General features: G+C 51.0%; 1 protein-coding gene across 1 annotated transcript in view; it reads left to right on the forward strand.

The window, feature by feature from the left end:
* The window catches only part of rev3l (REV3 like, DNA directed polymerase zeta catalytic subunit), a 59,970-nt gene that overhangs the window by 30,205 nt on the left and 16,292 nt on the right, over positions 1-13,473 (forward strand). Inside the window, exons 5-13 of the mRNA XM_035422120.1 lie at positions 2,081-2,243; positions 2,633-2,727; positions 4,262-4,366; positions 5,432-5,516; positions 7,398-7,540; positions 7,854-7,982; positions 8,183-8,417; positions 8,960-9,102; positions 9,239-13,358. Of these exons, the coding sequence (XP_035278011.1) occupies positions 2,081-2,243; positions 2,633-2,727; positions 4,262-4,366; positions 5,432-5,516; positions 7,398-7,540; positions 7,854-7,982; positions 8,183-8,417; positions 8,960-9,102; positions 9,239-13,358 (5,218 nt within the window). The remainder of the gene's footprint in view (positions 1-2,080; positions 2,244-2,632; positions 2,728-4,261; positions 4,367-5,431; positions 5,517-7,397; positions 7,541-7,853; positions 7,983-8,182; positions 8,418-8,959; positions 9,103-9,238; positions 13,359-13,473) is intronic.

A 13,473-nucleotide genomic window follows, 5' to 3' on the forward strand; every position in this document is an offset into this window, starting at 1 on the left:
CCTACGCGCTTCAGCAGCAATCTGTCACCCATCCCTCCCCCCCTCCCCCGCTTCCCGCCAAGCCTCTCGTCGCGCGGCACGGTCCCCAGACAGGCCGTCTGTGTGTGTGTCCTAGTACTGTCAGCCGGGACGCCATGCCACGCCGCGGGCGGCTAGCGAGCCCGTAGTGCGGCGCGGTCCTGGCAGCGAGCGGCGGGTTCACCGCAGGACAATCCCGCCGCTAGTCTGCGACGGCTCGCTCACTCGCCCCCCCTCCCCCCGCCCCCTTTCCCTCTCCCTCGGGGGGGGAGGAGGCGGGTAGAGACAGAACGTCCGTCTGAGCCCCAGCTCCTTTCCCCGTCTGACGCGGCCCCTCCCTCCCCCGCTCCCTCCTTCCCTCCCTCCCCCCCCCCCCCCCCCCTCTCCGTTGGTAGGCCAGGTCAAGGGGAGGATAATCGCTCTTTCAGATCCCACGTGTTCGCTGGAAACCGGAGAGCGCTCTGGACGGCTTCCAGCGCGCCGCACAAACGGAGAGCGGGAGTGAGCGGGCGAGCGAGGAGAGCGAGGGCAGGCGGGCTCTCCTGGTAGGGCGGCCCGCCAATGCCGCCGGTTCGGGCCACGCCACCCCCCGGCACCTGCTTTTCACAACACAAATGTGTACGCGGGATTGGCTGTTCCGGAGCCACCGAAGAGATTAGAGGAGCTCCGCGGAGTAGCGTAATTGGCGGCAGAACAAATAAGAGAAGGTAATCTTCCACTCTAAGCCTTTCTCGACGGGAGCAGGAAGGTGGTCGGGGTTTTTTTTTCTTCTCTTCACTCTGGTTTCTGGTAGCCAGGGCCTGTTCCTTTTCTTTTCTTTTCTTCACGGCCAGAGCGTATGAATGGAGCGAGAACCGAGCGTCGGACGTTTGATCTTCGCCGGGGCCCCAAATCGCCCTCGGCCCTGCCGAAACGGGGGACAGGTATCTGCCCCCCTCCCCCTCCCCCGGGGGAGTTCCTCCGGACGGCCCGGCGGGGTGCCGCGGGGGCATGAAAAGGGTTAATGAATTGGCAGGAAATCTGGTCTCGAGATTAGCGGCTTCTTAAAACTTTTCATGCGCGGCTTTCCCCCCCGAACAAAGGGCAGATTTGATTTTTTTTTTTTAAGCGGTGAATTCACCTTCACTTTGTCTGAGGGAAAAGAGAAGGGATTGGGGTTTCTCCACCCCGCCCTACAAAGAAATCAAATAGCCGGGCGAGCAGCCGCCTATAATGGAGCGCTCGGTACGCCTAGCGCCATTCTCCTCTCCGTTCCTTTCTCTGTGGATGTTCCGGATGTCAGCGGAGGCTTTAAACTCTTTGTGTCTGCTCGGTAATAACTGGAGGAATCTGAATCGGTGTGAGATTCAATGAATGAGGGGAAAAAATGTCCATGAACCCAGGGAACGAGTTCTGCGGCCTAGTTTCTCAAGTTCAAAACGTAGCCGTGTCAAACTGGAATGCTGATTCTTTTTAATGCTTTTTTTTTTTGCTTTGTTTTAGCTGCGGATGTGTTGAGGTTGTTTGACTGCACAGGTACTCTGGCTTCAGAATGTGAGGCACAGTACGTTTGCGGTCCAGAGGAAAACCGAAAATTGCTTGAAAATGTGCGGTAACGATTAACCTGCGGAGAAAATGGTTTTTGTGCGTGTAGTAAGAAGGCCGTTCATTCGTTCCCCTCTCGGTGGGAGAAGCGCTCTGTGACGTTCCCTTGACAACCACCTGTTCCTTTACCCTCTTCTCTTGAAAACCAAAAAAAAGCTTGCAAAGGTAGCATTGAGCAGTATTTCTGTCCCAGATCAAGTGTATGTAGGCTGGAGTGTCTTGGTCCCTGCGTGGTGACCTGTTATTGTGCCTCTTGTCAGAAGGCTGTTTGTTCTGCCCTCAGTGACAGAAGCGTTCTGTGACATCACTTCTGATGCCACCTGTCCCCTTAACCGCTTTCCTTTGTGCGTGGAAGCGGCAGCTCTGCTCTTGTATGGCGTGCCCCTCCCTGGGGGCGGGGCGGGGCAGGGCAGGGCGGGGGGGGGGGCCTGCGGGCACCGCCCCCAGGCTCGTCCCTGACGTCCGTCTGTCTCTGCAGAGGAGGCCCCGCCTTCAGACCAGGACGGACAGGGGGCCGGCTCCAGACGGGGCAGCGGTGTGTGGAAGAGCCCGGGCACTTCCAGGCTGGTGGACACCTCGCTGGGGGGGAACACCTCGCTGGGGGGCACTTTTGTGCGCTGGGAGGAGGACGCCATCCCCTGGTGAGTGCGACCCTCCCTTACTGGAGTTCCATCAGTGTCATTGTGTGCGTGCGTGAGTGAGCGTGTGTGTGTGTGTGTGTTAAACTGAGAGAGTGGGAGGGAAAGAGTAGTCTATGAAACTTCTCCCTTTTCTTGTGTGTGATGGACTAACGTTCTTCATATGTGTGTGTGTGTGTGTGTATATGTGTGTGTTTGTCTGTCTGTGTGTGCGTGCATGCGCGTGCGGGTGTGTCTGTGTTTCTGTCTGTGCGTGTGCTTGTGTGTGTGTGTGTGCTTGTGTGTGTGTGTGTATATGTGTGTGTTTGTCTGTCTGTGTGTGCGTGCATGCGCGTACGTGTGTGTGCGGGTATGTCTGTGTTTCTGTCTGTGTGTGCGCGTGTCCCCCGCAGCTCATTGGTCCTGGAGGACGTGGAGAGGCAGAGCACCTGTGAGCTGGAAGCGGACGCCGTGGCCGCAGACATCCTCAACCGTCTGGAGATAGAGAGTAAGCCCGTCTCCCCCGGGGGGGGGGGGGGCGCCGAAATCTCCGAAACCGGGAGATACTGAGCCACCGACGGGACGGCCCGTCTCTGCCAACAAGCCGGGGGAGATAGCGATCGCGGTCTTAGGACGGGGGAAAAGGGAGATTTGGGTCAGTTTGCCGCTAAGGCGGAGGCGGAAAGACGAGCTGATTCGGGCAGGCAGCGGGAGGCGGAAGGGCTCTGCGCGTTCAAAGATCAAAGCGTCTCTGCGCGTTCCCCCTCCTTCAGCCGCCCCCGCACTCCCGCTCGCCAGAACCGCTTCAGACCGCCCTGCTCGGCCGAAAACAGACACCCCCGCTGCCCTCCCGCTCCCCCCCCCCTCCCGAGACCTCCCCCTCCGCTCCGGGAGGGGGGGGAGAGAGGAAGGGTGGGAAACTGAGGAGGACTGCTGTCATTAATAAAACAACTTTTGTTATTTACATTTGAGGTACTTCAGGAAGTGCTGAATGTGCGAGGTCCATCTAATATGCCGGTCCTTAATTAATATAAGCAAATGGATACGTTCGTAATGTTGTTGCTGAGATTTAATTGAGACTTGGTCGCGGTTTACCCTTTGGCAGGTTTTATCAGTTGCGTGTCGTGCGAGTAAACCGGTGGAATTGAAAAAATGTACGGTATGTTACCGGTTGCGGTGGGAGGACCGAATCAGGACATCGAGTACCGCCGTGACATTAATGCGCATACACTTAACTGGAGGGGTGTGTGGCCTAGGCTCGGCATTGTTTACGAAGCACTGTCTTCAGTGACTTTTTATAGCTTCGTCATATAGGGCAATTCTGCCGGTTTTAAACGAATTTGACAAATTGGGAGGCTGAGATGCACAGCTTGCGTGTTGGGTTGTGTTTTCTATTAGCTATGCATGGGTCCAGGGCAGCTGGCCGAGATCTCGCACATTAGTGGAAGGGGAGGGATTTACCAGATGTGCTTTTTTCCCCTCCAAGTCCCAGAAAAACTGAGACTCATTATTGTAGGGGGCCAAACTAATCAGGAAGAGATTCACTAAATCAGTGTGTTGGATGCTGTTGAGGTGAGAAGTAGAAAAGTGTGTGTTGGGATTTGGAAGTTATGACCTATCTGTGCAGTGTGTTGGATAATGCAGTGCATTGGGGATCTGTGGAGGTGCTCAGTGCGCAAATTAATATGGTGTTTCGGGCTGTATAGAGATGCACTATGGTGCATGTATGGCAGTATTTAGGGCTCTGAATCTCAAGTCATGGTCTTTGAGGGCTGAGGACTACTGGTTTTCCACCTTCACTTTACCTGGAAGTCAGGTGTGTGAAGACAGTAGCACTAATTGTTCAGTTAATTACCTGGGAAGAAAGAAAATCAGGGCCAAATTTGGATTGCGAGGGCCAGATTTCAGTATCCATGATGTAGGGGTTAATACAGTGTCTCTGGAAAATAGCATTGGAAACTATGTATGCAGTGTGTGTGAGGAGTAACCGTGTGTGTGTGTGTGTGTGCCTGTGCGTGCGTGTGTGTGTCCCCTCTCCACAGGTCAGATCGGGAGGAACCCCGGTTTGCAGGCCATCTGGGAGGACGAGAAGCAGCGGCGTCGGGACAAGAGCGAATCATCGCAGATCGAGCCTCCGGAATCCCAGGGTGAGCCGCACGGGTCCGGGAACCTCCCCGCGTCCCGGGTCTTCATCGCCGGTTACTGTGCACGAGTTCACCCGGTTCAGCCCTGTCAGCACTGCAGCAGTCTGCTCGTAGCTGCGCAAAGCCAGAGTACCTTCATTTTTTATTTTATTTATTTTTTTTTCTTACTCAGAATTGACTTCCAACCAATTCATTTTCTGTCATTATTTATTCTTTGGTTACCATGGCAGCAACCCATATGCAGTCCTTTCATGCTCTGGTCTTTTGACTGTAGGGTTTCACCTTGATCATACTTCTCTACAGGACCTTGACATTCTGTTGCAATTCAGGTATTTTTTAAATATAAAATCAAAATGCTGGGTTTTTTTAATTTTTAAATGTTGGTCGTAATTCTCTCAGAAATGACTGGGTGTGATCCAGCTGCAGGCACATTCTTACCATTTCAAGAATCAAAAATGTTTTTTTTTTGTTTATGTCTATTACTTTAACACATTAGATCAGTTTTAGTTCACTTTACTTGGTTTAGCAGTACTGTTCTGGCTTTCGTGTTGATGTGCTGTTACCGATTGTCACAGCTATCTATGGAATGTAAACTCACCGCTTTTGAAACATATTTGAGATATTTTTGGCGTGCTTGGTTTTGGCACACATTGTGAAATTGTATGATTTTAACAGTTCTTTTCTTAAATGAAAAAATGTGTTCTCTGAGTAAAATCTTGTTGTATTGTAAGGACAAAAATTTAGCTGTTTTCGCATGTCCACATAATATTTCCCGAGCCCAGGCACAGAATACTTATTGAGGTTGTTGCAGATTACGTGGCAGGAAGTGTTAAAGCTTTTGTCCATTTTTTCCCTTTGGAAGCAAGTGCTTAAGAGTGCTGTCAATTCTGTCAGGTCTCACTCAATATCAGTGAATGGTACGGCTTGTCCATATTCATGTTTATATGAGAACGCGAGCGACATAGGGCTTTGTGTCAGGGATTTGCATTGATGGAGTAGCTGTCTGCAGCAGCTAATGTGTACTCAGTCGTCAAAGTGTAATGAAATTTGTGCTGCTTCTCATTCCAGATCGTGGGTTTGTCGCCTCTGTGGAAAGCGAGAAGGTCTTCATGAAGAGGTTCAAAGAAATTCTGAAAGAAAATGAATTCTCCTTGTAAGTACAGCGCTTACCTTCTCGAGGAATTTTTGGGGGAGAAAACCGCATTGGTGGCAGATTGGTTATGTGACTGGTTTAGGTATTCAACACTTTAAGTAATGCCTAGTGTTTTTTGATTCGTTATTGATTTTTCCTGAAACTTGATCAATGGACATCTGGACAAATATGCGAGTAGATGGATGAACAGCATCGACTTCACTGATGTGGCATCACGACAGCAGTTCTGAGGGAACCAGACTTGCACTTAGCCTCTCACACTTCCACGCTAACTGGCTAGGTCATTAGCTAGCTAGCCCTGCAGCTGTGTGTGTTTGCCGGATGTAAGATGCATAGGTGTGTTTTTGGCAGCAGTGATTTGAAACGGACTACGTGGATGGTTTCGGTGACGAAACAGCGCTTTCTCTCAAGTCCGTGAATCATTTAGGCCAGCAGGCAGTCCCGTCAGAGAGGGCCTTCGACGGTAAATGTGAGAGAACGTCGGCTGTGCTGCAAAAATGTTTTTTCCTCTGTTTGTCAATCGCGTAGGCTGTGTTCAGAGAAACGCAACATCTGGGACTGAATCTCCCACCCTCCCCCACCCCCGCCCTCCCCAGCCCTTGCTTGGCTATCAAACGCATTTCCGCGTGCTGCGCATTCTCACGCCTTTTAAGCCGATCGGCGGGACGTGTCCCGCGCGGCGCTTCCCGGTGCGTCTCGTCCGCGGGCCGTCGAGTCACCGGCGGGGTGGCGGCGGCGGCGGCGGAGGTATCTCAGATCTCCACGTCCTCCTCCACTTTTTTTTCCCCCCTCAAAACTCCCTCCCCCCTCAGCCGAGCACAAAGAATTTCCTGCTGTAAATACAGTACAGTTGGCTCGACGTGTCGGTTACATGAACCCCAGATGGGCTCTGCTCACAAAGGCTGCCGCTAGAGAAGGGGGCGGGGGGAGGGGCCCAGCCCACGGAGCAAAATTAAACCGATCCCTCATAGGCTGAGCTGAATGCATGCAGCTTGGCGGACGACAGACCCGATCCCATGCGACGTTGCGGCATTGTACCCTGCGGCTACTCTTTTCCTCTCTGGCGGCAGCGCTGCAGTTTTTTATTTTTTATGTGGGTGTACCCCGGGACGGTGGTGCCGGCGAAGAGTGGGGGAGTAAAATGTGTTCATCGCGGCGGGATCTCCTGACACCTGCTGGGCTCCCCCCCGCCTCGAGCCACCAAAGTCATTAGCGGCACGACTAATTAAGACGGAAAGAAATGGGCACCCGCAGCCCCCTCCCGCCCACCCTCTCTGGAGCCGCTCGCTGAAAGTACAGCCCCCTCAAACTGGAGAAACAGAAGGGGCGGGGGGGATTGTTGATTCAGATACTGCCGAAGCAGATTTTCTATTCTAAAATGTCTGTTGCCGACAGTGGGGCTGGTTTGCGTGGATTCTCCTCGATCCGAGTCAAAGAGCGAAGGCGTGGTGAAAGGGTTAGGGGGCATTTCCCCCCAGGGGCCCGTAGCTGCGCCCGTCGAGTATTTGGGGAGCCGTTTGGCGTCGGCAGGTAGGCTGAGCGGCGGAGCGACAGAGCACAGCGAGAGCGAGCGCGGGAGACGCGGAGAGAGCAGCGTGGAGCCAGGAGGCATCTGGAGCTGGCCCAGGGTCTGTTGGCTGCCTGCCAGCTTTCCATTCATCCCTCCAACACACACTGTAACCATTTCCCCTTATTAAGAGAGAAAGGGATGCTAATAAAGCGCGACTGCGTGAAAGTGCGGTCCCAGGGCCGATCCCATTCCGGCCCTAACCCCCCGCACCTCCCCCCCGCACCTCCGCCCGATTCAGGTGATAACCTCCGCAATTAGGCTGTGACAGCAGTGCTTCGCTCTTAATTGTTTTTGTCTCCGCGCGTGTCTAGGACTCAGTCGGGGTCTGTGGGCGAAGGAGACGAGTCGGAGATGTTTCCTGTCGAACTCTCGCTCCATCCCGACGTCCTGACTCCCGAGGCCTTGCACTGTACTCCCGCCAACCTGGTGGAGGTCCACAAGGACACGCAGCCAGGTGGGCACGTCTCATCTGTCTCACTGCGATGGGATGGCGGTCATTTTTGACGTTCTGTCTTTCTCACAGCACAAGATGATTCCTTTTCACTGCCTTGCATGTTTTTAATATCTCTTTGTTGAGCTTTTAATATCGGTTTTAAATGTGCAATGCCTCATGATCTGTACTCTCAGAATCTACCCAGTCAGCCTGTTAAATCACTATGTGAACATGGTGAATTGGAGTGGTGTGTGGACCTGATTAATGCAGTACCCCTTGTAGAGTGTGATGGTAACCAAAATCTTTTCTCTCCATCCTGTTTACCCCCATGTAGACACCAAGAGGCACAGTGGTAAGGACTCTGAGGTTGCAATTGTTGATGAGGAAGCTATCCTGAGCCTGTTGGAGACAAGCCAGACTTTCCTTCCTTTGACCCAGAGAATCGTCCAGTCCCCCATTCTAGGTATAGTGCGTCACAAACATTCTAGAGGTTTATATGTAACACCAAGGCACCTGTTATCTACCTATGTACTTCTGTGGTTTATTATAGTCTTCAGTTTTAAGAGAATCAAGAGCATGTGGCACTACTTTGAGAGAGATGACTAAATCCATGGATGTTTAAATATTTAATGACAATGTCAGTCTGGGGTTTGTGTGTCACAGATACTAGCCAGGACCGAGCTATGGTTGACCTGCTGGTTGGGCTCGAGGATGACGGCTACCCGGCTGACCTGCCCAGGAAGTCTTCTCAGCTGCAAGTGTCAGGGAGCATAGACTGTCATTACAACAGTGACGAGGAGGAGGCGGGGCCTGAGCTTGAGAGAGAGGATACCGAGCTTAGTCTGATGATGTCACAGAGATGGGACAGTGACATCCCCGGACACTCATCTCGACAAAGGTATTCTATGGCTCCTTCAAGAGTGTCTGTCTCATGTAAACTTTCTCCCAATTTGCAATACCTAATCACAGTTTATAGCCAGCTCCATTACTGCAGAGTCCTCCATTAATTCAGTACACCACAGACACAGGATGCGCTTGCTGTAAAACTGTGCAGCTTAGCCAGTGCTTCTGATTGCTCTATGGTCTACATCACCCTTTCACCAGATAACTGCAATTCTTACGCTATTGGTGCAAGCAACCACAGATGCTCTGATGACCAGAGGGCACCGTGAGGCTGGGATTCCTTGCCAACTGACACCCTCCCTGTCAGTGCTATGGCCAAAATTGTTTTTCTCCATGGGACTACCACCCACAATTAGCCCTGGCTTTACGATCTGGTCAGGATTCATTTATAGACTGTGGTTAGATTCAATTGAATAATATCCTGATACATACAGTCAAAGAAATACAGGCAAAGATTTTAATCAGTTTAATAAGTGCTTGTGCTTTGTGTGAATTGTTTCTTCAGATTTTAAACAACCTTGTCGATATCCTCTGCAGGCTCTCCATGAAGGACATGAATGATAGCTCTAGTGAGGACCAGCAGGACTCTTCAGATGAAGAGATGGACTGGAGCAGCAATAACTCTCTTTTTGCCAACCTGTCCATCCCTCAGCTAGATGGAGCTGCGGACGAAAACAGTGGTGGGTTCTACTGTGGTCAGCTATTATGAACTACTAAAGGCATTCGTCTTTCACTGAAGGTTTCTAACGATCAGTGCCAGCACATTGATTAATGACAGAAATAAATATTTTTGTCTTTGTTTTTTCCCCTCAATAGATTCAACACTGACTGACAAAGGCTCCAGAACTCACTCGTCGCTTACAGCCACTGACAAGATCTTGGGGAAAAGGAACCCATTCCCAAGTGAAACTGTCCATTTGGAGCCCCCGTCCTCTGCCAAAATCCTGCTGGAGTGCAAGCACCCCGAGCACAGACAGACCCTCTCCTTGGACAAGGAGGAACCGACAGACATGCACTTCCTCTCCAAAGGCAGCATAAGCCAAGAGAGCAAGGCTGGGTCAGCTGGGCTCAAGATGAACAAGGAGACTCCCTACATCCAACCCGTTAAACACCCTATTCCCTGCAGCATCACAAATAAGACTGACATTTCCCTAATGGGTGCTGACAAAATGGACGTGCACCCCCTCTACACTTACGAAAAGAAAGCAGTCTCCCTTAACAAGCCTGACCCTGATGGCTTGCCCTTCGGAAATGGGAAAATTACCCAGAGCAGGAAGAAGTACAGCAGTATTAAAAATGTAGAAAAAAATCGTCTATCCATTTTACAAAATCACCGGAGTTTTTCACTCTGCTACTCGGAGCTGAGAAACTGTCCTACTAAGGCGGAACTGGAGCTGTCACAGAAAGAGGGAAAAAGCCCTCTGCAGAGAAACCTCAATTCAGCACCGAGCCCCATGGAGGAAGATGACCCCATGGCCCCTCAGGAAGGTGAAACGGGAAGGAACAGTGAAGAAGGAGACATGGGCGAGCTCAAAATCAGGTACGAGGACTACCAGGAAAACAAGACGGAGAGGACAATAGTTGCTCAGCAGGAGGCGCACTATAAGTTTTTCCCCAGTGTTATCCTTTCAAATTGCCTCAACCGGCCTGCCAAAAAGTGCATGGGCAATAAGCCTGCAGATGGTAGCAGTAAGCTTGAGCAGGAAAAACGGAGATCAAGGCTGAAACTGGGCAAAAGAAGGGTCAGTGCAGCCAGCCAAAAGTCGAAGGTGGCTGCTGAGGAGAGCACGGTCTCTGTGAGCCAGGACAGAGAAGTCTTCACGTCCTTAAAGCCCGTCTGCGACAACAGTGAGGAAAAGGAGAAGCCAGAGATGGGGCCTTCTGAACCAATTCCAGATATCCCCGGTCCTTGTACTTCCGTTGTTCCATCTGTTGAAGAAAGACTCCTAGCCCCCATTGATCCCCCTTCTAAGGTGGGACACTCAAAACCCTCTGGGCCACCAGGCAGCAAGTACACACTAAGGGCAAAGCGCAAGATGAGCTACGACAGCGAAGATGGCGAGGCTTCAGGGCTGTCTCTCCACACTAAGCCTGCCCTCACCCTGAGGGACAACTATTTGCTGAGTGGTCACGAGTACAAGTATCAAAAACGACGAAAGATGTCAAAAAAGGAGCCCCCTATTATCATTAAGTACATCATCATCAATAGGTTCAAAGGGCAGAAGAACATGTTGGTGAAGATGGCCAAGGTAAGTGCAGATGAACAGCGGGTGACACTGACACCAGGTAGGCTAGAGCTTTACAAAAAACTTGCTCCGCTAAAGGACTTTTGGCCCAAGGTACCGGAGTCAAATGCTGTCAAATATCCATTAGTTGAGCCAAAGGCAAAGAAGCATCCAAAGCGTAAAGCTAAGGTTAACTCCACATCCAAGAAAACAATCAGCAGCCCTCCCAAAGCCACAGGTGGGCACGGATTTAGAATAAAGAGGACTAAAGGCAGTAAGAAGCCGTTAACTTTGCCCACTCTGCCCCTTCCAAGGCCGAGTTACAATGAACACACTGATGATTATACTTCTGAGTACACTGATGTGATGGTTCAGCTTGGTTATCTGTCTGACAGAGCTCCCAGCCCCACATGTTCAACACCACCTCGCTGTTGGTCTCCCAGTGATCCCCAAATGGACGCAGTCTCTGCTGATCAGTTGATAAACCCATTAAATGATCCATGTCTTAGCTCCGCATTACAGGAAACTAGCACAGAGTCATTAGGCAAAGGGGTTCGCAACAGAAGTCGCACAAGCAAATCCAGAAAGGTGACGCAGACAAGCCCTAAAAGGAGGAGGGGCAAGGCTGCAAATATGAATTTAGAAGAACAGTCTGTCACGAAGGAGAGCATGAAAAGAAAGACTAGTTGTGGGGCACAAAGAAAGAAAAGTAAAGATTCAGATACTACGCAGGAATCAAGCCTGGGTGATGCACAGTCAACCCCTAAAACGACCAGGAAACCACGCAAGAAGAAACAGCAGACCCAAGGGGCCAAAAATCCAGTCCCAAATCCAGGGGTTGAGAGCACCCAGCCCCTATTTCCCAAGGAAGACCTGCCTCCAACTGGAGAGTCTTCATCCGGAGACCTCCCTCCCTTTCAGCAGCCAGTGTCTGACAAAGAACGCAAAGATGATACTGACTCCAAGGGTGTCACTAGTTCTGTAAGTCAGCCCTTGCCATTTGATATTGAGCCAAAGCCAGAGACCTGTAAGACTTCCATCTCTGAAATGAGCCCAAGTCCCTGTGATACCCTTGGTGTCAAAAGGCAGCCTGACCTGCTTCAAGATGGTGACATAGGCAGTACCCATGACCCAACACCAGCTTGTAGTTCTCCGGGAACGTCAAAGCCATCGGATGCTGGGAAATCACAAAGCACTTGTTCATCGCCGGTTATAAAAAGCATTGGCTTCCCATGTTCTGTCATCACGTACAGTAGGTCCAGCTCAAATGTCACGGTGCAGAGTCAAAATCTTGGTTCACAACAGGGGCCTGGTTCAATGATGAAGAATGAGCCTGAGACCTCATTCCAGATTCCTTCGAGCGCTGAGGAAAGCCAGAATTTCCCACAGCCCTCCGAGGGCAAGTCAACAGCAAAGACCAAACGTCGTCAATCAAAAAAGAAGGAAAAAGAAGATATAACACCGTTGCCGTGCGTGTCACTTAAGGCAAAGCCCTTGCCAAAACCCAAGTCAGGAGAGACACATGGAACTGACAAAGATTGTTCACTTCAACCAGCCCCCAGGAATGGGGAGAGACTGCTGCTCCCTGAGACTCCATCTGGGCTTGCTGTCCTTAAAGAACTTCTGCAGAAAAGGCAGCAGAAGGTTTCCGAGGGAGCAGGCGCATCTGAGGCTTCACTGGTTTCAGCTGATCCAACTAACAGTGCTCCAAGCATAGCAGTCAAGTCCACAAAATCCAAAAGAGCCCCCTCCTCTACCCCACGTAAGCCCAGGGTCCCTAAGGTGCAAGCCCCAAAGGAGAAAAAGCCTAGAAGTAGGAAAGGGAAAAATTGCACGCCAGAGGAACCAATAAAGTCAGAACCTCCCCTGTCAGATGATAGCCCAGTGTTCCTTTCCGACCCCGGTTTTGACAGTTGCTACTCTATCGAAGACAGCTTGTCCCCAGAGCTCCCTCACAACTACAACTTTGACATCAATACTGTAGGCCAAACAGAATTCTGTGGTCTCTACTCAGGCAGCCAATTTGTGTTGGCTGACAAGAACTTGCCCCAGAAATTTCTCAGCGATATAATCCAGGAACCTGTCCCAGCGCTTGCTCGGGGATTTGAGAGCATGCCTGAGAGGGTTCCATGTATAGCAGAAGAGCCAGGTGGACCAGAGTGGCACAGAATGGGTCCCCTCAGTCCTGAACTTTTTGACAAATCGGCAGAAACCAGAGAGGGACTCCCAACTCACCTGTCGGCATCTTTACTGGATTCGGACAGTGGTCAAGAGCTTGCTGCTGCCAGGATTATGAGGAGCAGGGATTGGGGGTCTTCCTTGAGCAAAGGTCATGGTCTTAGCCACTTTCAAGGTTTTCACTGTGAGAGAAGAGACCTACTATTCTCTTTTGATCCCTTCCTTCCGCTACCATTGAACTCTGCATCCTTCTCAGATATCCTTGGTTCTCATTGTGTGGATCTAATGGAAGGGAATGATGCATTAACAACGACAACACCCAGCAGTTCGCCTAGGTCAGTCAGCTCATTGTCACAAGTTAAGATGGGCAGTCAGTCTCAGAGAGGTGCCGGGGGTGCCCATATCCTGAAGCCCCTCATGTCGCCCCCCAGCCGGGATGAAATCCTCACCACACTCCTGGACCTGGATCTCTCAGAAACTACCTATCAGGAGCCCTTCTGTAGTAATCCTGCTGACGCTCCAGGAAAACCCAGGTATGTCTAATTAATCAGAAATATTAAATTAATTTGCATGACTGTAAAACACATGCTTAATATTAGATATTTATTTGTAAATATGTAACAAGAAATTAGGGCATTAAAGCACTCC

Source organism: Anguilla anguilla, chromosome 6 (genome assembly GCF_013347855.1).
Source record: "Anguilla anguilla isolate fAngAng1 chromosome 6, fAngAng1.pri, whole genome shotgun sequence".
Classification (NCBI taxonomy): Eukaryota; Metazoa; Chordata; class Actinopteri; order Anguilliformes; family Anguillidae; genus Anguilla; species Anguilla anguilla.